General features: G+C 33.1%; 1 protein-coding gene across 1 annotated transcript in view; it reads left to right on the top strand.

Moving 5' to 3' along the window:
* LOC118205807 (uncharacterized) overlaps positions 1-24,809 on the top strand; it is a 425,653-nt gene that overhangs the window by 240,221 nt on the left and 160,623 nt on the right. Inside the window, exons 14-24 of the mRNA XM_085825092.1 lie at positions 7,787-7,860; positions 8,072-8,173; positions 13,087-13,257; positions 14,673-14,813; positions 14,900-14,981; positions 15,629-16,155; positions 17,264-17,405; positions 20,267-20,398; positions 20,496-20,616; positions 23,004-23,155; positions 23,251-23,364. Of these exons, the coding sequence (XP_085681218.1) occupies positions 7,787-7,860; positions 8,072-8,173; positions 13,087-13,257; positions 14,673-14,813; positions 14,900-14,981; positions 15,629-16,155; positions 17,264-17,405; positions 20,267-20,398; positions 20,496-20,616; positions 23,004-23,155; positions 23,251-23,364 (1,758 nt within the window). The remainder of the gene's footprint in view (positions 1-7,786; positions 7,861-8,071; positions 8,174-13,086; positions 13,258-14,672; positions 14,814-14,899; positions 14,982-15,628; positions 16,156-17,263; positions 17,406-20,266; positions 20,399-20,495; positions 20,617-23,003; positions 23,156-23,250; positions 23,365-24,809) is intronic.

Below are 24,809 nucleotides of genomic sequence, written 5' to 3'. Positions count from 1 at the left end.
AACAAAAATATATATATATAAATCTTTCGAATCCTCTTCTTGTTGCCACACCGTAAAATGCAAGTTCTTGTCCTATTATTTATATTTCACGTTCTCTTTAAGTCACGATCTTCACAAGTCACGATCTTTACAAGTCTCCCCACAAGAAGCACATTCGTCACCGTAGAGACAATGTTGCTCAGAGTTCATTGAGAGAGAAAGAGTTAACAGCTAACCTTGACAAAGCATCAGCATTCCCATGTCAACTTCCTTTGCGGTATGTCACAGTCATGTTATACCGTTGTAACGCTAAGGCCCAACGAGACAGTTTAGCACCATGAGGGGCGCTTTGGGTCAAGTAGGTGAGGGGATTGTGATCAGACACAATCTGCACTTTGGCACCGAAAATCCATGTGTCAAATTTTTTCAAGGCTTCGATGACACATACTGCTTCTCGTTCGAAGGTTGACCATCGTTGTTGACAGGGCGTTAGTTTCTTGCTGAAAAATGCTATGGGCATTTCTTTTGTAAATGGTTTATCTTCATTATCATTCTCACCTATGGTAGGCAATTCTAGTAGCTGTTGTTCCTTATCATCTTTCTTCTCTTCTATCTTTCCAATGGCTTTGTCGAGTAGCTCATACCATTCATCAATTGTTTCAGCTCTATCAATTTCTTTAAATATGGGATTTCTGTGCTTCGTGAAAGTCCTATAAACTAAAAAAAAATCTCAGCAATTTTTTCTTCTTCTTTTTCTAATAATTCTTCATCAACATGATGTAGATTGTCTACCTCGGACTCGGGCTCTTCTATTAATTCAGCAATTCCTTCCGTTTCTTTCTCGTCTTCCAGTTCTTCGCTGTCATCCGAATAACTTTCTGTTCAATCTTCCATGTTTTCACCCTTGAACTTGAAAGGTTTCTGTGGTTTTCAGTTTCATTGTGGATGACATTTTCCTTTTCAGTTTCAACTTTTGTTGTATAATCCACACTTTCTTTTTCATCTCCCAGTTTAACAGTATCTATGCTGTCCTCATTATACTTTTTGTTTCTGTTATCATCCAGAATTTCTTTTTCAGTAAATTGTAATAGTTCACTGTTATCTGCAAGTTTATTTTCAGTTTCAAGATCTGCAGCTTCTGTGTGATTTAGATTTTCATTTTCAGTTACTAAGTCAGCTTTCACACTTTCCTTATGGATTATTAAGCCATTCTTTTTATCATCTACTTTTTCCTTTTCGTTTCCAATTTCAGCAATATATTCTTTCTCTTCTATGTTCTCATAATCAAGATTTACTTGAGTTTTATTGTCATCTGCAATTATTTCTTTTTCAGCTGCAGTTTCAGCATCATCTGTATTTTCTGTTTTGGTTACTGGCTTCACTTGAGTTTCACTTTCATTGACAGTTTCTTTCTCAACTGGGATTTCAGTCTCACCCATAAATTCGTTTTTACTTTCAGGTGGAATAATTTCTACATCTGTTATTTTGCTGTCAATTAACTTTTCCTCTTTGAGTTCATCTTCTGTTTCTACCCTCTTAGTTTCTTCAGTTATAATTTCTTCCTTCTGTGCTTCCTGTTCAACAATTTTATCTTCTATCATTTCTGTTTTCTCTATTTTTGTAAAGGCCAGTTCTTTACAACTCTCACAGAATTTTTTAACATCTTGCTTAATAGTAGGCCAAAAGAATGAGTACTTGATTCGTTGAATTGTCTTTTTCTCACCGAGGTGGCCGGCAAGAGGGATTTCATGTGCCATTCTTAGGACTTCCCTTCTTTTTTCTAAAGGTAATACAACTTGCTTAAAGTTTTCACCACAGATATATTCGGAATGAAGTAATATGCCATCATCGAAAGTATATGAATTTTGATTTTTATTTGCCCATTCAAAGCATTTTTTCAGAGTTTCGTCTTGTTCTTGATGTGTCTTGAATTCTAGTCTTACCTTGTTCGTTGTTTTCAGAGACTCTATGTTTTCTTGGGAAATCTGATTAACAACAGCCAAATTTGTAGTAATGTCTTCAACTGGTGAGGGTTTATCATCTGTCTCTTTGTACTCTAAGGGGGATGCATCCCAATGACGATCACAGTTCCACAGTTCGATATTTCCACAGAGTGTTTCATAAGCTGAAGAACTCAATAGTAAGTCGGTAACTAGCTTTTTTGAAACAGCACACGTAATGGACACTCTACCGTGAAAATCATCGTCAATTTTCATCTGGAAAATCTTTAGTGGAGTAATTTCGTTTTCACCAAAAGCAGAAGATATCTCTATTTTACTTTCTCCTTCTCAAGATATGTTGTCAACCAATTTCTCACGGACTACTGAAATTTGTGCTCCCGTGTCTACGATTCCATTTAGAATAATATCTCCACATTTAACTTTGACCAGTTTTAATTCATCTATGTTTCTAGATACGTCCACTGATTTTGAGACAGGAATAGAGATCTTGGCAGTTAGCACTTCTGGTTTTTCTTTTTCTGCTAGGGGTGCTTGTGTTTGTATTAAGTTGTTTTGTGCTGTTGCAGAAGCACTTCTTGGTATCCGATTTTTGGTACATAACTTAGATGTATGACCTTCTTTTCCACAATTATAGCAAGTTAATTTGAAATTAGTCTTTTGTGGTTCGTCACTCTTACGGGATGGGTACACTCTTGGCGTGTTTTCAGCGTACAGCGATTTATTTCTGAAAGCTCTTTCTGGAAGTGGAGAACGAGGTTGCCATTTTTTATTAGTTCTGTCTGCTGATGGATTACCACCATTCTGTTTTGAGATATTACGAACACTGTCATATTCGTCAAGTTTATCAGCTAATTTGGTTGGAGAAACGAATTTCGCCCAGTCGTCAAGAAGATGATCTCTTACTTCATAGGGTACTCTTTTCTTAATTTGGTCAGTAATAATCAAGTCTTTTAACGCGGCAAAATTTGTGATTTCAAGACCATTGATCCATTCTTCAAAATAACTTGTAATTTCGTAGCAAAAATCTCTCCATGATTTTTCAGCGCTCTTTTGGTGCATCACAAATTTTTTTCTAAAGCTTTCAGGATTTAATTTAAATCTCTTCAATAAAATGGCCTTAATGTACTCATAATCTTCAAAATTTTCTTCAGATTCCCTACAATTAATTGAATGATTTCAGATGGCATTAAAGTCAATAAACATGAAACCCAATCTTTAGGATCAATCTTTGTCCTTTTAGCTTGTCTTTCAAATAAGGATAAATAAATCACAATATCATCGTGTCTTAAATTGAATTTGGGAATAAGCTTAATTAAATCAAAATTATGATGTCCATTTTCATTTGTTGGTGGAGTTTGTGTTAGTCGAACACGAGATTCAATTTCGAGTTTCCTCAATTCAAATTCCATTTGCTCTCTTTTCTGCTGTGCTTCTAATTCTTCTTTCCTTCGTCTTTCCTCAATCTCTTCTTTTTCCTTTCTTCGGTGTTCCTCAATCTCTTCTTTCTCCTTTCTTCGCTGTTCCTCTTCTTTTCTTTTCCTCTCTTCAATAATCGTTAAAAACACTTCTTTGGCAAATGCTTCATCATATGTATCACTTTGAATTATTTCATTTTTTATCGCCACGATTTTCATACTTGGATCTACTTGAATTTCTAATTCAGCAGCTAAAGCCAGCAAATCCTCTTTTTTCCCACGTCCCATAAAAGCCATGTCTCGATTTTATTCAGCCAATAGACTCTTAGTTTTATGAAAAGCTATTTTTTTTTCTTTTCTTTTTCTATTTAAATATAATTCACAATGAATTTAATTTTATTCGACACGAAAATCAATCAGTAGAATCAATACTTAATGTGTTGTTCACCTACTCTGGCGAGTCAAACGAAATTACATTTGAACACTGGCGTATTCATTACTTTGAAAATTACATTTGAACACTGGCGTATTCATTACTTTGAAAATTACATATGAACACTGGCGTATTCATTACTTTGAAAATTACATTTGAACACTGGCGTATTCATTACTTTGACAAGTAAATAAACTAAGATTCCATGACGGAAACAATAATTAACTTTTCATAATCTTAATTAACTATTTTACGTTTCCAAGGTAAATTGAGCTCTCACCTGAGTTATTTTGGTTCGTAATTATATGCGGGGAAACTCCGATCCTGTCGACTGCGCTAGTAAAAATCCTTTCCTTATTTCAATATAATGAATATTGAATCTTGTAGGAAGAATAAAGCTAATTTTTCAGAATAAACAAAATACCTTTATTTAAATTTTAAAACAGAACCAAAAAAAATAAATACTGCAGCTCTAAACTATCAAAATTTTAAACTCTTAATTACTGCAGTTAAAACTCTTACAACTATTCAAAAATTAAAAACATTCAACTCTCTAAACAAAAATATATATATAAAGATCTTTCGAATCCTCTTCTTGTTTCCACACCGTAAAATGCAAGTTCTTGTCCTATTATTTATATTTCACGTTCTCTTTAAGTCACGATCTTCACAAGTCACGATCTTTACAAGTCCCGATCTTTACATAATTTTTCCCAACAAGACTGTAAAATGGATTCAGAAGAGACTTTTTCGTGACGTCTGTACATACGTACGTGTGTATTTTGCATAACTCAAAAACGAGTAGCCTCAGATTGAAGCCTTCAGTTGAAATTTTCTATATCGACTGCTATAACATGTAGTTATGCACCTCCCTTTTTAGTTGCGATCGGCTGCACCAAAGGTATATATATATAGGATGTTTCATCAGATCGGTTATAGGAGAAATCGAGTACGCCTAGACGATCCACACACACAGTAAAACGCACAGCAATTACATGGTCGGAAACGTTTTCCTGGCATGTGATAGTGACGTTACAAAACATAAGAGAGGGAGGACACGAGCAGGGTGGGAATAATGTTTATTTTGTTTACTGCAGCGGAAACCAAGAAATAAGAACAAAAACAGACGATCGTCATCAAAAAAGGTGTTCGAAATTACGACTCGGACCGTGACCGTCACGCATCTTCCATACTATCTTCTTTGCGTGAAGCAGATCTTCTATGCGCCGGAGATGTGAGGTCTGCATCACGGTCCGGGGTCGTAATTTCGAACATTTTTCTTTAATGACGATTGTTGTCTGTTTTTGAGCTTATTTGTTGGTTTTGCTGTGGTAAACATAATAAAACATGTTCTGTCACATTGTTTCTGTACTTCCTTTTTTTGTGTTTTGTGTCGTTACTACCGGAAGAAGAAAGCGTTTCCGACCATGCACTGTTATGTGACTTTCCATCGCCTAGATGTACTGTATCTCTCCTGAAAGTTTGTAACCGATTTGCTGAAACATCCTGTATATATTACAGGATGCCCACTAAAGTCCGATATCACTCGTTTAACTGCCAAACGGCTGCAGCTATATTCATAAAATTGGTATCTAGGTATAGTAAAGTGGCTATGCGCTACTCGATGAGATAAGTTACAGCGCCACCTGGTGAAAAGCGGTGTAGTTAGCCTCCCTATCTCGAAAACGATAGGAGATAGGAAGAAAAGTGAATTACAAAGTTGTAGAGCATCGTCAATTTAGTACGAATAGACACCTCGTCAATATGAATGCTAAAAACAGAACACTGAAAACGCACATTTGTTTCTCCGCGATTTCCAAAATTGTGACGTCACGAAATTGAACGAAAGGAGAAAAGATTATCTTTCGAATGAAAAACATGGCCGTATCGCGGCACAGTGATGTCGCTTGTAAATCTCTTTCGAGACGACTGTAGTTCAAACCCCTCGAGGTTCATCCTTGTACTGATTGTCTTTACAAACAGAGTAGACAGATCGCGCCCAAGCATGTCGCGAAACGCATCAACTCAACTCAACTTGAGCTTGGTGTGCGAATTTGTGCATTATGAAAATAGTATATGAAATGTCACACCTGTTCACCTGAAACAGGCATAAATGGATATCTGCTCGTGGTTGTATGTTGAAGCTATTGGTCATGGAGCGATTTTCAAAAATTATTATTGTGAGATGGTTCTACTTACGGTGAATGTGGGCGCAAGAACGATCGGCAGCGCGGTTGCATTGGCAACGTTTTCCTGCAGGCCCCGCATCCTTCATACAAAATCATCCTAAAGATTGTGAAAGGTTTAAGGGAGATAGGCTGAGTGACTAGCCGACTTCGATCCAGCAGACCAGATAAGGTAGGGCGGAAAGTGCAACCGGAAGATGTTTTATCATACGACTTCACATATTCAAACAGCGGCACAAGAGAGATAAGCGAAAAATGTGGCCTCTCAAAGAGGGAGGAGTCGCTTCTGGAAAATCCTAAATTAATTAGGTGCTCATCCATACCGACCAACACCTAATCAAGCATTACTGGACGGGGATACCGAGAGACATTTCGCATGGTGCAACTTTGTTATGAACCAAACAGAGGTCCAGCCAACATTCTTGGCGAGTATAATGTGGAAAGCATTATACTCGCCAAGGCATGCGTTTTACAGAATGAAATGTAGAATAGGCAGAACACCCATTACTGGGCACTGGGAAAATCCATCTTGTTCTGCCGATGTTTGACATCATCAGTTTTCAATTAATGTTTGGTGCGGAAATTATAATAACCGGATAATCGGCCCAATAGTTTACCAAGGTACATTAACGGCCGCACAATATTTATAAATTCTGTAAGACATATATACCGTGTTTTGCTGAGAACCTGCCATTGCTTCAACTCCCGAATGGATGGTTCCAACATGACGTCGCAAGTGAAGCAGTACCTGATGGAGGAATTCGGAAAACGAATAATCTTGTACGGTGGTTTCGAAGAGTGACCTGCATATTCACCTGACCTGACTCCAACGGGCTTTTCTTGTGCAGATACCTCAAACAGCAGGCGTATGCGACCCCACCACAAACATTGCAGGACCTTCAACGACGTATTACATATGCTTGTGCAAATGTGTCACCAAGGGTCCAGATGTGCATTTCAGCTGATGGAGAGAAGTTTAAAAGATCAAAAATAAAGGTAGCTTGTTATAACTAGTTATTTTTTTCTTTCTAAGATCGTTTCGTGACGTCAGAGTTTCGGAAAATGGCGAAGAAACAAATGCGTGTTTAAAATGTTTTGTTCTTAACCTTTATGTCCAGGAATGTGTCTTTTCGTACTAAATCGATGATGCTCTACAACTTTGGAATTCACTTTTTCTTCCTATCTCGTATCGTTTTCGAGATAGGGACGCTAATACCGCTGTTTTCCACCAGGTGGCGCTATAAACTATCTCATCAAGTAATGCATAGCCACTTTATACCTGGACACCAATTTTATGACTACAGCGGCAGCCGTTCGGCAGTGAAACGGGTGGTATCGGACTTTGGTGGGCACCCTCTTTGTTACCCAGCTTAGTTCTTTTATTCTTATATGTTAGTAAAGTGCGTATTTTTTACTTAAAAGTGATTGAATTGTGTTGTTCGTATGTTCCGGTAAAGGTTTTTATGCCTTTAGTAATCTGCATGCAATATTTGTAGAATTATCAACAGTTTAAAAGTTTTTTTAAGTGGTACTAAGCCAAAAGAGGGCGCCATTTGTTTACATATGAAACTCTTCGTACAATAGTAAATAAAGTCAGTTTCCGCACCAACTTCAGTGTTTTTTTGGGGGGGGGGCCGAAGTTTACAATTTATTATGACGAATATATTCTTAATCATATCACTTAAAATTTTATTATGACAAATTTACCATTTGCATAAAATGTACGCTTTTGTCATTTTAGTTAGATAAGTACATTTATTGGATGCATTTTCCATGTGTGTATTTATTGTTTCCTTTCCGCTTCTATTTCAGAGCTATGTAAAAGATCTCACAGATGCTTTATATAAAACATTAGGTTGGAAAACTACAGAAAACCATTTAGACAAGTAAGCTTATATAACATGCATATTTAAAAAATTTTGTCAGTTGTATTTGTATTTAAATAAAATGTGTTTAATTGTACTTAACCAATTTAGTGATATTTATAGTCCTTAATCCATTTTCATATGCTACAAAATGGGCTATAAGTTAAACATAATTTGCGAGTTTATATGTTTATTTTCAAAGTCAATAATAACTTGTTAAATTTGTTTGCAGTTTGTTAAGAACAACTATAATTGGTTTAGCATGTCACAGTGGAAACCAAAACTGCCTAGCAGATGCATCACAGTTGTTTCAAAATTGGACTCAAGGTCAAGAGTGAGTAGTACATTATTCTTTAATTAAGTGGGTTGGTTCAATGATAAGAACAAAACAAGCAAAAGCAATCTGCCGTTGGAAAGATTCTTTCCAACAAAATGTTTTTATGGAAATTGGCTTGTATTTACGTACACGGGAAAACAGAATTTTCTTACGGAATATGGCGTGTATTTGCGTACGTGGAAAAAACTCCGTAAATCGCATGTAGCCAGCCTATTCGTCACGAGCATGTTGCAATTTTTTTTGCTAGAGATGCACTTTGTGAGTGTTTATTCTCTTGGGGTTTGCTATGATTCCCATCAAATGGCTAGAAAGCAAGGTACATTTCCTTTCTGAGAGTTAGTTCTAGATTACTGATCTAGCTAAAATCCCTATATGTGTTTGGAAAATTCTAATTTATAATATTAAATATATGGCGTGTTGTACCTCTTAATGTTTTTATAACAATATGTCTAAAAGTATATTTGTGATGAGTTCACCTACAGCAGACAACTAAAGGAATTAATTCAATAAATTATCCTACTGTTTGCCTCTGTTTCTTGTATAATAAAATTGTTGGAATCAATCATAATAACGCAATTTTTAACAATTTCTACGTACTTCATAAAGGAGACTGGGGAAATATAAAAATTCCATGAATTGGAGTAAATAAGAAAAAAGAAATGTGAAAGCTTTAAGATTTTATACTACGCCGGAAGGGGCATTTTTTCAACGTTTTGTGTCTTACCTTTATTTATTAAATAAATTACTCTTCGCACTTTAACCATAAAATTCCATTCAACAGCAATATCACAAAATATTTAAAAGAGCATAGCTTTAGAATTTCAGATACACAATCTCGCACGCTGGAGATAAAAATTTTCTTACCCCCCCCCCCGTACAGTGTTGCCATTGCTCGCTTTGAAATTCTTGAGTTTGTTAATCAAAAATTCGTTAAAGTTTTAGAAAATATGAGATATATAATAAAACAAATTCCAAATTTCAGCTTCCAAATGCCCATATTCGGGTGGAAACGTACTCTATTCAAAATTTGATGGATCTAGGTAAGGTCTAGGACTTTTCGCCGTCGTCATTTCACCGTGGTCGTTTCGCCGACGGGAAGTTTCGCCGTCAAGACATATTTCCCTTTGCATAACTGTATTGTATCTTGCCGTATTATACTCTTATTAAATTTGTTTAGTTAAATAATTCTCTTTACTTTTTGTATACTTAATAAAGGTTGCTTGAAATGTATATAGTTGTTTACGAGTATGAGATATAAAGAAATTACAGTTAAAAAATTATGTCAAAGAGAACTGCGGCTAAACCTCTGATATAACAGAACTTATATTATTGATTTTAAAATTATGAAAGTACAATATTTACATGATTCGACAAAATTTCTTGAAATTTTAATCGGCTAGTTCAGAGGAATCACTCATGCAAGCAGGAAAGCAAGAAATTAACAATTTTTTATTGTAACACTATTGTATACATATAATATATTTAATTATCACACTGAGAAAACCCTTTCAAACAAATTCTTTTCAGAAAAAAGTCATTAGTTCTAGTTAATATTTTAGTAATTTTATAAGATGTGTTTAATTACAAAAGTCACTCTGCAAGCAGGAAATTGTCATTTTTATGAAATCTGAATTGAAAAAGGAATTACTTTGCAATCGTGTCAGCACATTACTCTCTTAAAATTAATATTTCATGTTTAACGTTGTATCTGTATAAAATTGTGCAAAAAAAATTGTATCAAATTTTTATTAAATTAAATTGAATTATTAAACTAAACAGAATTATTAAACGAAATCAACTTAATATAATATGGCAAGATATAGTACAGTCGTGTAAAGAAAAATGTGTCTTGACGGCGAATAGTCCCATTCTCCTCTAGGTATCGTTGTTTTATCACAATGCGAGAAACACACCTATATTTATGCAGATTCTTCGTTATTTAATTTCTTTAAATATGATACAGGGCTCTAATATTTGGTGGCAACAATTCAAAAAGTAATTCGCCATTTACAGTGAATCAACGCAAAATGCGAAAACGAAACTAATAGCCCTTCTGGACAAATTGTCCCTTTGGGCTAAAAACAATTATAATGTAAATTTGAAAAACAAGATTTGTCTTTCGCGAGACATTAGTTATTCATATTTCTTATTTTATAGCTTAATCCTCTCGCTGCGCATCCCGCGATTTCCACGGACAACGTAGAAGTAGCAAAATTTGCGCAACCCACGATTTCCGCGGGGATGAATTTTTGCCGTCTATTTAACTGTGCAACGCGCTCTTTCCCGTTCAAGGTTTCCTTTCGGCTTTTCTGTGGTGTTTAATTGTTTACTTAGATGTGGACTAACAGATGGCGTTAGTTACCATCTGCCAAATATTACAAGAATACGTAATGTAGCATTTTGGGCGCGCTTTTCAGAGCTGAAAGATGTCTGGCAGGAAGCGTTTCGCGAGTGATATAACCTATATTCCTGACGATATTTCCAACATTGATAGTAGTTGTGACTCTGATTCAAGTATATTGAAGATAGTTATCCGCGATTCAATTCACCTATAGGTGGCGCTTTTACACATTAATGTGGCGGATAAAAGCCGGTATTTTGATTTGTGATCTGACTTCGTACATTCAAAAATGGAGTTGCTTAGCTTTTCCGAAATGTTTGATTTTGTTCAAAGAGGCGTAAATTCTCACTGTGTTACTGAAGCAGGGAGAATTTTAAAAAGCGGATCATTTGGTAATGCACGGAATTTTACTTGAAAAATCCAATTTACAAATTTTGGCTTCCTATTTAAGGATAAGTTGTATAGCGTCCTGATCGCATGAAATGGAAGGACATTTCATCGTTAAAAAGGAAAAGTAAAATAAAATAATAAAAAAATTCTTGTTCATGTAAAGGAGGAACTGTTGGCTGTTGTAGGAAATTGTGCCACTGTTTTATTGTATTGCGACAGGTAGCTTATTTTAACGTTCACTGATTGTAAACAAATGATTTCATATGTATTTAACTTGGGATTTCCAGAAAATCTGTGCAGTCAAAAGTGTCTTTTTTTTTTCCATAAAAATGATATTGAATCAATATATATAAAAAATATATTGATCTATTATATTCGTCTATTGTATTTATATCTATTATAACCATAATAGCACTAATTATCAGATGCAATTTTGAGAATATCAACAAGCAAAGCACTTAAAAATTAAAAACGACACTTGTAATAGAAATATTAGTATTATTTGTGTATTATAGAAAATACATACAATGAATGATACCATGACCAAACATTTAAAAAAACTAAAAAAAAAAAAAAAAAAAAAAGCAAATTAAGTATTACCTATCCTTCAGTACTTGAGAAAGCAATCCTGGTATATAACATATAGTTAACTTTTGATTACATGATATTGCATTTTCTTTAGATTTGTCTTACAAGTGGTTAAAACGACTAAACACATAATGCCCACAACAATAAAAAATAAACGTTTAATTACTTTTCGATCACAACACGCTTCACAAACTACGTAGTATTGTCAAAAGTAAATACCGATTTTTAATGTTTCCACCTTTTAGCCACTAGATGGCGTATCAGAGCGCTGGAATCGCAGATAGCGAAACTGGTGAGAATTTCTTGGATTCCTTTGCAGATAGTGATGAATCTGAAAATTCAGTTTCTATTGAAAACGTGCAAAATTCGACAGTGGTGCAAAATTGATATGCAAAATATTACATTATGCAAATATTTTCATTATTGTATATGTTTTATCTTTGTATTTTATAAAATAAATATGTAATAAAAAAATACGCAATTTTTGAACGTACTTTGATTTAAAAAAAAAGTACGCAGTGAGAGGGTTAAGCAACGAAAATGTAAAAAAGAAAATGAAAAGAAAAAGCAACATATATACATGTAGACACATATGCATGATATAAATCACAAAAACAAGTTCCTATTAAGTTCTTTAACGCACTTTAATATTTGGCTGAGGAAGAAGAAGGTAGGTAATAACATAACGTATCATAAATAAGAGACGCGTTGTATGCGTTAATGAAAGTAATCCTTCCCTTCTTCCTGATCAGCAGTAATAAAAAAAAGAGAAAGAAATTTTCTTGCTACCAGAATGGATCCAGCGCTTTATTATTTTTTTTTCTTTGTTATTTTGTCTGCTTTCCTTTTGTTTTACTTCCCTTATCTTTCCCTGTCGTCATACTGAAGACAAATAATTAATTCAAATAAGAATATATTTTAATAGTCCTTTTCAAAATACTGATTAAAATGTGTATTTTTCTTCTACATGCAAAACAAAATATGTTAATTTGACGGTATTTCTGCTGATGAATTTAAATATTTGATTAGAATTTCTCTCTCACGCAAATATTTTATGACGTAATTGAAATTACAGGAATATACGTATAAAAAATCGTCGTTCCTCGAAACATGTATCGATATTCCCCATATGATACGCGTATATGACATCCTTATGAGATCTGCAGAGACAGATTTGATATAATTCATCTGTTACGGAAATGTTCTAGTGAAAGTGCTCAGCCGGCTGCATGGAATTTTTGTGATTTTCCTCATAGCCAATTGGAATAGGAACCAGATTCCCTTAGAAAGCGCTCCACGAAAGCATTCTTCTTCTTAAGAAGACAGTCTTCGCTTGCATCCCAGTAATTCAATTTCAGTCCAATCCAGTCAATGAATATATCATTTACAAAAAGTTTAGGAAATAACATTTATAAATGAGAGATTTAGTTAAGATATGGAATAATGTTTTATATAACTTCAAACTCTCAATAGGTCGAAAAAATTTAATCGAAAATTTCTACATTTATATCTCTTGATATTTTTGACTATAATATACATAATGACTTAAATGTACATGAATTAAAGCTAACGTGTCTTATTTTTATTCTAGAATTCCGTCGAACTTGAGAAGTTTGGTATACCACTATGGCATGGCCGAAATCGGAAGGGAAGAACATTGGAATTACATGTGGAACAAGTTCCTTAAGGAAGAATCTCCTCCTGAGCGAAAAACTTTATTGTATGGTCTCGCTCACGTCCGAGTTCCGTATCTTATTCACAGGTCAATAAAATTATGTCCAAAATTGTTGTAAAATTTTCATAGGGCATTTTCATTTAAGACATCCGGGTACCTGCGCGAACCCTAGCCCGAATCAAAAAATACAAAGCTTGGAAATAGTATCTCAACTAACTTAAGATTTATTATAATAAAATTCTATATAAATTTATGCTAATATTTTTTCTTCAGAAAAGCATAGCAGAGCATGGGATGCGAAATAGACTTGCAAATGAGTAATTTGTTATGAATAAATAGAATGCTGTTTCGGGTAGTTAGGAGGTAAGTTGAAATACTTATGTGAACAATTCAAGCAGTGAATTTCTCAACTATCGGTAATGCAAGTTAATCTCGCCGCTAGTTTTTGAGCTAATAAATGATGACTATTCTCTTTGCTAGTAACAAAAAGATCAAATAATGGAGCAGCCGTACAAGTATTTTAAAGCCGTACACGTTTCGTACCAAAATTTAAAAGATGCTGATAAATGAAATTGAACTTAATTCTTTAGTTTTCTAAGTCTACCAGTTTTTTATCCAAATATTTCTGCATTAATATTAAAGTATAATTTTATAAAAAATTTTACATAATCCTTTGAATATATGATTATTTTAAATTCCTAGTTCATATAATTTAGAAAATTTTAGACCTAGCAACTGTATTTTGTTAATTTACAAACAATAATCTAACACATTTTTTAATTTCAAATATTTGTTGCTCTAACGTGACATACTTTAAGAATAAACTCCTCCTTTTATATTTTATTTTTTAGGTCTAATTTTTGTTTATTATTTTTTTATATTTTGGATTTTTTTTTTTTTTTTTTTTTTTTTTTTTTTTTTTTTTACTCGACCCACTCAAATTGAAAAAATAGCAATTATCATTAGATTTTAAAGTTTTTATCTTTATGATTTCGATGCTATAATTTTTTAAAAAGCTTAATCCTGCGTGTGTGGCTTTAAAATTTTCATGCTTTTATTTTTTCTGTATTGGATTGCTTGTATTTACATTTTTTTTTTCGGGGGGGGATTCAGTCTATTCAAAATAATATTTTAAGCATTTTTTTTACTGCTCTAATTTTAGAATTTTGGCATTACTCTCCTGACAGAGACACAGATTACTTTGACTGCTTTTCTGAACTCTAATTTGTGTCTTTTTTAATTCAGAAACAAGCTGTTTTATTTACTTTTTTTCGTCGCACTAACCCCCTTATGACGATGCAGCGAAAGGTGTAAATTTCCTTTTTATTTTTCGTTTCGGCATGTTTTGCTCCTTTCATGCAGTTTGCCACTCTATTTCTATTTTTTGGTTTTCCGTATATGGCTTTCAGCGCGCAATTGGATTAGGTTTTGAACTGCTTTTTATTTATTTATTTATTTATTTATTTATTCATATATATATATGCATTTTTTGTTTCTGTCAGGTATTTAGAATATGCAATGGATGATACAAAAATTCGAAGGCAGGATTTCTTTGCCGTATTAAGCTATATTGCAGGTAATCCTGTAGGTCGGCCTTTCGTGTGGAATTTTATAAAAGAAAAGTGGCCAGTATTAGTGGAGAAGTAAGCTAAATATTTCTCTTTTTAATATACATTAAATTTTTTAACTTTTTTACTTTTTATGTACTTAAATCTATTGTACATTTTAGGTTCACATTAAATGACCGCTATCTTGGACTAGCAGTAAAAAAAGTTTGTAGTTACTTTACATCGGATTTAGAATTGCAAGAGGTAAGATTCTTCTATGTACTTCACACAATTGCTTCTGCGTTTCCCTATGCAAGATCTGTTTTAATTTACGCGCGTTTCCTGAGTCCACCAAAATATTTTAAGTTAGTGTAAGTGAATCTGAGTGTAAAGAAGTTATCATCGTCAATTTAAACTCACAATACAGTTAGAAATAAAAGGATAAATCAAAATATTTTTTAGGATTTTAGTACATGGATTTAACAAAAAATAATTGATTTGTCAATGGAAAGAAAAGTGTTTCGAACTTTCTTTAGAATTTTTCTTTTTTTAGACCAAACAGCTACAGTTTTACATTTGACTATTTTTAGGGATTTTTCTTTCATTCTACTAACTCATACTCTTGCAACAGAAATGACCTTCTCTTTTCCAAAACAGAGTTGTTAAAAAAAATTATGCTTTTCTTTTATGTAAAACTCCTATACTATTTCTAGAATGGCACAGAATGTAGTTTTTTTTCAATTCATCAATTAATCTATAAACTGTAGCCTACCTTTCCATAGTATCATAGTTTTACTATGGGAAACTTTTCATTAATTTTTTATCATCTATTTTAAACTTTTCATTATTTTTTTTTATTTTCCTAATATTTTATGTGTTAACTTTAAGTCACATTTTGAATTTCTCAACAGATGAAAGCTTTCTTTGCTAAATACCCAGACGCTGGTGCAGGGAAACGAAAACGCCAGCAGGCTTTGGAGAATGTCCAGAACAATATCAAATGGCTTAAGACTTACAAACAAAGAGTAAAATCATGGCTGGAAGTAGAAGGAACAGCACCATGGTATTACTATCGCCTACCATCTCATATTAAACCAGAGCACTACGAAATTCTTCTTTATCCGATGCTGGAAGCAGATACCTTTAATGGTACTGTAACAATTACAGTAAATGTGCAAAAACCAACAGACTGCTTTTTGGTACATGTGCTGGATTTAAATGTCACCAGGTCTGAAGTAAGATTCGCCTTAGATGATTCACTTTTGATGTTAGAAGATGTATTTCCATATGAAGAGAATAACTACCTTGTATTGAAAGTTAGCGATAAAGTGCCACCTGGTAGATATAAACTATTTTTCCAGTTTGAAGGACCCTTAACACTCTCTTTAAAAGGACTGTACAAGAGTTCGTATGTGGATCCTGATTCAAAAGAAAGAAAGTATGTATAATTGTTTTGTCCGTTAATGTAAAAAACTTTTATATATATTAATTTAGGCACAATGAGTTTGTCTTTTCTGTTATTATTTTCATCTTGACAAACAACAAATAGATAGGAAAATTCGCAATTTGGACAGCGGTCTGTTGAAAACTGCTGTTTTGTGGCAGTTAGCTTAATACATCATTTTTCTGTTTGTTCACTTATACTGTCAAAATATTAGATTTCTAAGTACGTTTTAAAGGGAAAAGCAATATATAGTAGGGGTATCTGGTTTGTTGTGAGCCGAAATCTTAAAAAATCAACTGGGCCAACACTGGAAATCGAATCCAAGATCTTTCATTTGCTAGCTATATACTATCATCTCTACAATTGAAAGGCATATGTCAGCAAACAAGGACATATGACAAGATTGCATGCACTTACTTATAACATTATAAAATTTATTTTACATATTTGTTTCAAATAATCAAATATATTATTGAACTATAGTAATAAATAAGTGTACTGGCATAACTCGAAACCGCTGATTACAGAAACGAAAATTAGTATTGTATTTTTTCATTATTTCCACGCTTTAGACGGCTTATTGTAAATGCTGCCGAAATTCCAAAGCGCAGTTTATTCTGGAGATAAAAAATGGAATAAAAACAACTTACGAGTTAGAGTAGGGCTTGTTGGAACATCCATGCAATACGTAGAAGAACATATTTTATTAGTCTGCTTTCAAAAGCATTTTTCAGAGTTTTACGAATGGACTATGACACAATCACCATAAACTAGTGTTTTAATATATGATACCTGAGAACTAAAACTATTTCTCAAATAAAAGGTTGATCAAGATGTATTAGTCAACTAGATAATACTCATGTCAAATAAAAAGAATTTGTAGTAATTATAACTATCACCTGCTGCATTAAAAATGAGCATTTAAGTATGAATATTATAATCATACATTTAATTAAAGTGAAATCTTCATGCGTAGAAATATCAAGTGGATATAGTACGTATATTGATATAACCATTTATTTTACTTATTTCCATTATTATTAATAATAATATAGTGATTTAACCAATTTAAAATCGATATACCTTTTTTTTTTTTTTTCAGATATTTAGCTGTAACGCAGTTCGAAGCCATAGCAGCAAGGAGAGCCTTTCCTTGTTTTGACGAGCCGATATTTAAATCAACATTTACTGTCCAAATCATTCATAATGCTAGCTATTTCGCTCTCTCCAATACAATGGCGGAGGTACATATATTTTGGAAACTTTCGAGATTTTATTGAGGTTCTTTAGTTTAATTATATCACATCTGCCTCAATTATATTCATTATTTTATAGCATATAAGTCAATATTCTTGTAAATAATCCTTTCATTCGAGGAAATCCATGTTTGCATGCAGTGATTAATTTAAATCTCTTTCACCTGCGTTTGGAAAAAAAAATATTTACAAATAAGAATTTAAATCAATCTAAAACAGAGCAAACAAAATTCTTAATTAAGTAGAAGATAAATCATTTAAAAAAATCATTCTTAGTCGTCTGCTAAAATTTTCTGTCTAAAAATAAAATAAAATGTTTTTTAATTAACCAAATGAAGAATTTAAGAAAATGATACATGAAGATTAAATTTAACATGTAATAGATTCAAAATCAACATATAAATTATGCAGTGCTTCTCGAAAAGTTTATAAGATAAAATATCTCTTGAATGATTGATCATGCAGCTATGTTCTTAATTTTAAAAATGGTTCAATAAGCGTAAACTTAAAAGATATTCTCGTAGTTGTCCAAGCTTATGAAATAACCCATGTAGTTCGTCTGTCAAAGAGCAAAACAATTGCTTGCGCGTTGTTTAACATAGACAAATTACTGACACGTTAAGTTCAATTAGTTCAAAGCTGTCATATGAAGCGCTTTTAAGACGAATATTTTTATAGCGTTTTTTATATAAAATGGCATTCAGTTATTCAAATGCGATGATCTAAGCACAGATATTTCTGTGATTTTCTAATGATATTTATGACATTATAAGAAAACTTCAGTGAGCAGGTATGAAACTACTGTACAATATGTTATGTAAAAAGGTAAATAATAAAACATTAAACATCTAAAAAAGCATTAAAAATATAACCCTTTGAAAGATTTTATTTCTTACAGAAAACATTCGAAAGAGTTCGAATTTTTATATAATTGAATAATATAACACACACAGCATATAAATATGTAATGCATGCAGTATAAGCATATAGTATGTATAATATATGAATTGCTTGATAAATAGATGCACTTTATTATCTTAATTCTAGAAATGATTTTTATTTGATATATTATAGGGTATTTTCTTCCTCCATTCCGCATGCCTTCGTAGTGTGATTGGAATCATGCTCGACGCATATTCAAGAGGTCCAGGGTTCAAGTCCCGGCGAGGGCACCGCATATTTGTCCCATCTCCTACTTTAAAATAACCTAATGACTCTTACAACATTATAAATGGTTGTTCCAATAACGATACGACAAATACACTTCCCTGAGAATTCTTTTCTGTAGAACATTTAAGGGTGACTGTGAATCCATGAAGGAAATGAATGCATTTTGCACTTCGTTATCCGAAACTAAGCGCTTTCCTTTCTGGACTCTCTTCTTTGGACCGAACCAATGAAAAGCACAGGGTGAAGATGGAGGATGGGGTAGCACATCCCAGCGGAACTCCCCGATTTTTGGCAAAATGTCAGCTACTGTATACAGCCTTGCATTTTTCTGCAAAAGAATGACGCCTCGAGACGGCTTCTGGGTCGATTGACCTCAGTTTTCTTCCTCAAATATTCCACTCTTTCATAGTCATTTACTGTGGTGCCTTTCGGCAACCAGTTGATGAAGATTTATCCACGATAATCACTGAAAAGATTCAACAAAACATTTCAAGGAAACCTCAACTGGTATGAGTGATGCAGGAATTCAGCGCTGCACTCATTTACGTACGTTTTGAGGGTCCAACATTTAATTGCGAATAAAACTGCTTGCGCAAGAATCAGCCATATAATCGTAGTTATAAAGGACTAATTATCTGCAGTTAATATCACTTAATATCTCAACAGCCAAGCGTATCAATTAGCACAATCGGTCTTTCTCTATTTCTATATTGTTCTGAAATTAAGGCTTAGTCCACTTATTTATAAAATAACACTTATATAAACCATATTAACAGGTTTCCTATTGGAGCTTCCATGATTGTCTAGGGTTCCGCGAGTGATAGGATCTAATACTTATTAAAATTCAGATGAAAGGATCTAGCGAACATCTCTATAGAAATTAAAATTTTGTTTTAACTTGTAAAGCTTGAGCTACAGTTTGCATTTTCAGAACCATAAACTAATCGATATTTTGTAGATTATCTTGTGCAGGTTAATTTCTAATTAGCTAAAGCTGAATTTATAGTACATTATTCCAAAACTATACCTTCCTTCAGGCCAGGGTTAACGCTGAACGGGAACCAAAACGGGAAGTAGAATTCATAATTGTCAAGGAAATATTGTCCTCTGTCATTCTCTGAACTGTTCATTTTCAGCTAAGAATTCTTATGTAACTTTATCCTCCAGCAACACAGGATAAACTCAAAAGAAACAGTAATTGAGCAGCTGTCTTCAGCTATTAAATATTGATGACACAACTCAAATCTTTCATGGAATACGATTAGTTTAACTTGTATGTTTATTTTAAATACTATGCTTTAAAAACGTTTTGGAAAGTAAAGGGTAACTACGATAGTAATGAACTATTTCTTTGTTCTATAGATGTTATCGCAAACTTTGCTTCTTTGTAATAGCATCAGTGTTAGTTTGTAACTTAACATATGAATGGCATAAGAAAATACGTTCAATATTTAGTTTACGAATTTCAATTGAATAAAAATGAGATTGACATGCATTTTAATAATCATGCATTTAATTCATAGTAATACTCATTATTAAATCAAAAATAAACATTCGAAAAACATAACACATATTCTATGTATTATCATTTTTTTAATTTAGTAATGAATAGATCAGCAAACTATTAAATACAAAAGGTTTTTATTGCGCTTATAACTTTCCTGACTTTATATTTTTAGGAGATCGTTGAGCTGGATAATGGTCGTCTATTGACAAAATTTGAAAAAACAGTGCCCATGGTAACTTATCTTCTGGCAGTGGTTGTCTGTGATTTCAAATTTAAAGAAACGATTACAGAAAATGGAGTCAGGGTATTTAAATTTTGCGAAAATTTATTTTTATTGTAAAAATAGTAGTTACTTGTATAAACTCGTGCATAACGGGTAATTTATATTTTGTTCCTTGCAGTTGAGGATTTATACCGCACCACATCATATCGAGAAGACAAGTTACGCATTAGAAATGGGGAGTAAAACGCTCAGCTATTATGAAAAATATTTTGATGTTGCTTTTCCTTTAAAGAAACTTGGTGAGTGTTAATAATTGTTCATTTATAATTATCCTTCATATTAAAAAGCGAATATCGTTTGAGGTATTAACCTTTCAGTGAGCTGAGCCCACCCTATTGGCACGGTGGCAGGTAAGTCAGTTGCCACTTGTACCTGAGTTCGAGTCCCGGAGAAAACATGAATGATTGTAAATGTATAGTGCCTTTGTTGCATGGGGGCACTTCAGATACGGTCGAGCCGATAGTCTTCTCAAGAGATTTCTGATAGGGAAATAGAAGACTTTCGGGTTCGTCCCTCGGAATGTTCTTCTCAAAAGTAAGACAGAACTTCTGTTTTCCAGAGCCGTAGCTAGGGTTTTCAGCGCCCAGGGACAACTGAAGATTTCGCGTCCCCTACTGGTTGCCAAGGATGGAAAACATTTAATTCTAAAATGTCGTAACATCAGTTTGGCGCTTCTTGGATTCTGCGCCCGCGACAGATGCCCCCCCTTGCCCCCCTCTAGCTACGCCCCTGACATGGGTATATTTCGGTCGCCTCCTGCGGTACACCTTGGACAACGTTTTCGGTGATAAGGTGGCTAAATGACCGACGAGTTTAGCCATCCCCGAAAATGTATAAGTTGCAAGTGTCCGGAACAACTTCAGCAACGACGTTTGAGTGATACTCTAAGGCTATCTGTAATCTTCGTAGGAGGCGCATTATGTAAAACTGTTTAATGCAATATAAAATCATAATTAGTTTAAATAATAACTGCAATCCACAAATTTTTAAGTTGTCAAATGTGACACTAAAAACAAACTTTTCTTTGTAATCGGAAAAGAAACAGGATATAATATTTTAATTTCTCACTGAATTACCTTTGTAATCTATATATACATAGTATGTTTGTTTGTCCTCTAATAACTCAGTCACTACTTGGCTATCGTTACCAAACTTTCTACAATTCTTTTCTGGGTCCTGGAATAAGTCGACGTCGACTTTTTTCCAAAAAAAGTAGATAAAATCAGAGATATTAATTAAAAACTCGGAAACACGATAATTTCCGCCCTCGTTTTTTCGAGTGGCAACAGTCTCGCAAGCTGAAGATGTAAATTTGCTTAATTTCGAAAGTTGTTGCCACTGCTCGCTTTCAAATCCTAGAGTTTGTTAATAAAAAATTTCTAAGTTTTACGATGAAATAAAAATACCATTGCCAAACACTAAATATATAATTCGCAATTCCAAAAATTTGTGGGAAGCCATTTCGACTATTCCCATCCTCGTACGACTTTAATCAGCCGAAAAATTAATTAAAAATTATGAAAGCGCTAATTTTCGCACTCATTTATCCGAGTGGCAACAGTCTAGCGCAGGGGTTCTCAAACGGTGGTACTCAAAGATGCAATGTATTTTTAATTATTGATTTCAAAAATTAAAACTCCAACATCCTGATTTAATTTTTTCCCTAACAGTCGTAAATTTATGCGATCTGAGCTTTTGTTTAAGAATGGTGATGGTAGTAGTATTTTGTAGTAGTGGTACTAAAGGTTTTTAATTTTTGTTTAGATGATACGCGTTAGTCCAAAAGGTTGAAAACCGCTGCTAGCACGTTGAAGATTGAAATGCTTTATTTCGAAAAGTGTTGCTACTGCTCGCTTTCAAATCGTAGAGTTTGTTAATCAAAAATTTGTGATTTTTACAAAATCTATGTACATATATATAAAGAAGAATGCCTCTGTGATTGTGCGTTTGTTTATTTGTTCGCGTTATTGATTTCTGATGCATTTTTTGCCACATTTAATCGATTAAATATAGGTGAAATACTGGATGGAAGAGCATTTACGACCATTTGTTCAGAAAGAGGAAAATCATTAAAAACCGAATGCCATTGTTTCTGATATAATGAGAGAGAATTGGCTTTTTTTTCTATGGAAATTTTTGATGTGCGTTCCATATCACACCAGAGTGAAAAATGTATGACTCTGAATCGTATTTTTTGCTTTGTCATTAGAGAAGGATTACAACGGTATCGTTCTCTCTGTTGTTATGCATTACTCTCAATCTAACTTAATTGGCATCGAGTACTTCGGCTAGTTTTAAATAATTAAGTAAATTGTGTTAATAATGTGACTTTATATTTCTAGTTTTTATTTTGTTTTTTGTTTAAAGCATCAAATCGAGAGATCTGATGTTTAAAATATAATGGATTTTGCTTTCACATTTTTATGCTATTTTTTTACAAAATATATGTTGGATTTTACTTTCAATTTTTGCAATTTTTCAGTTTTACTTCCAATTTACACTCGTTTCATTAAAGAAAAAGAATGCTTTTAATTTTCAAACACAGATTTTTAAGTGAAAAATTTAGTGATCCGAAGGGTTCAAAAATATACTTTTAAAATGCCTAATTTTTTTGTATTCTTTGCAGATATGATAGCAATTCCAGACTATGGAGGAGGGGCTATGGAAAATTGGGGCTTAATTACCTTCTCTGAACCTGGTTTGATTAGTGAAAATATCTCTTCTATAGCAAGTAGATTTCAAGTGTCTGAGTTAATCGCACATGAAATAGCACATATGGTAAGTTTGGGAAACAGCGTCTGTCAGAATTTAAATTTAATTTACTATAATGTACTAAAAGGTAAAAGATAATTGATTAAAACGTTTTTCTACAGTGGTTTGGAAATCTAGTGACTATGAAATGGTGGGATGATCTTTGGTTAAATGAAGGTTTTGCTACTTATATGTCGGAGAAAGGACTCAAAAACATGGATCCGGAGCTCGATGAAGTAAGTCTGCGTGTGCAGTGCCGTTAGCTGTACATTTCACATCTAATAATATCTTATATAGTAAATACTAGCAACTTCAAACATCAGACCAGTTTTTTTTTTGTCAAATTTTTTTATTTTAATTTACATGAAAACAAAGAGATTTTTCATTAGTCGAACATAATTTCCACTAAATTTAATCGCATGTTATCCCGAGAGCGAATGTTCCCCATTAAAACACCTCTTGCATTTTCAAATCAAATGAGGTGGTCATCGTTATGGTTTCCTTACCTTTAAATAAAAAAATCGTAAAAAAAAAAGTTCAAATTCTGAAATAAAAAAATCTAAAAGCCTGAAAGGGTTCATATTTTAAAAATTGCCCAAGAGGGCTGTTTTGTAGCTTAATATGGTTTACCAGTAGGTATTATCTATAGAGATGGCCCAGATGGAATAACGAAACATTTTATAGGATATTATATTGAACGTGCTTTTAGACTAACATGGGTGTTCGTTTACGCGTCAAACTATTACACTACCAGCGTATCACGGACTCTAAAGAGACTACTATATTCTAAAGTATTCATTTATTTAATAAAACATCACTCAGGTATATAACATATAATTAATCTTCAATAAGCCTAACTAACTACAGAAATATATTTTCCTAATTCTATGAATTGCCCCGCTGCCACTTTCATGAAACCAAACTAACAACAATTATTAGTGGCCAAAATGTAAAAGTAATAAGTATTGTAAAATTATAAGTATAATTTAAAGGAAAGTAAATACAAAATACAAAGTACATTGTTTTGATATCCAACATCAGGAACGTTATATATCTTCTATATTTTTAAAAAGGAAAAAGTAATTCTTTAAAATATTTAATGCTTCTTTTAATTAGATATATCATGAATTAAATGCATTTTTATTTTTATTTCAGTCAATCAAATTAAAAATTAAATAAATTTCTTCTTAAGAACCGCGTCTGTTGTTTTTGTTTGTTAGTTTAGTTTGTTAATTAACAGTAGACAGAATAAATATGAAAGCATACTATCTTACATTTGTTACGAATGGCAACAGACTCAAATGAAAAGTGAGCTGAAACAACGCATTCACATTGGACCACTCAAAATCGCATTTCAAGACCAACAGTCCTTTTGGGATAATAATTTCTGTATACATTTTACTGAGGGAATCGAACGATTCCAATCTTCAGACGTAACGAACCTTCTGTAATACGATCGTTGACGAAATTAAATAATTTTGGTCTTTGGTAAGATAATCGTTTTAGAAAGTTTATCGTTCATACCGCTGTCTGTTTATGTTTCTAAATATGCTTATCACTTTCAGATAAGTTGATTGAGGCAAAATAACTCGAGAGCTATCTGCCTTTGGGGACGGATGCCTTTGTGCAAACACTTTTTAAAGAAAACTTGCTTTTATCCACCCTACACATGAAGCAAATC

The sequence above is a fragment of the Stegodyphus dumicola genome, chromosome 1 (assembly GCF_044657685.1).
Source record: "Stegodyphus dumicola isolate Sdum_Otavi_A_Nest chromosome 1, ASM4465768v1".
Classification (NCBI taxonomy): Eukaryota; Metazoa; Arthropoda; class Arachnida; order Araneae; family Eresidae; genus Stegodyphus; species Stegodyphus dumicola.
The sequence above is the reverse complement of the archived record's forward strand: the minus strand, read 5'-3'. Positions and strand labels throughout refer to the sequence as shown.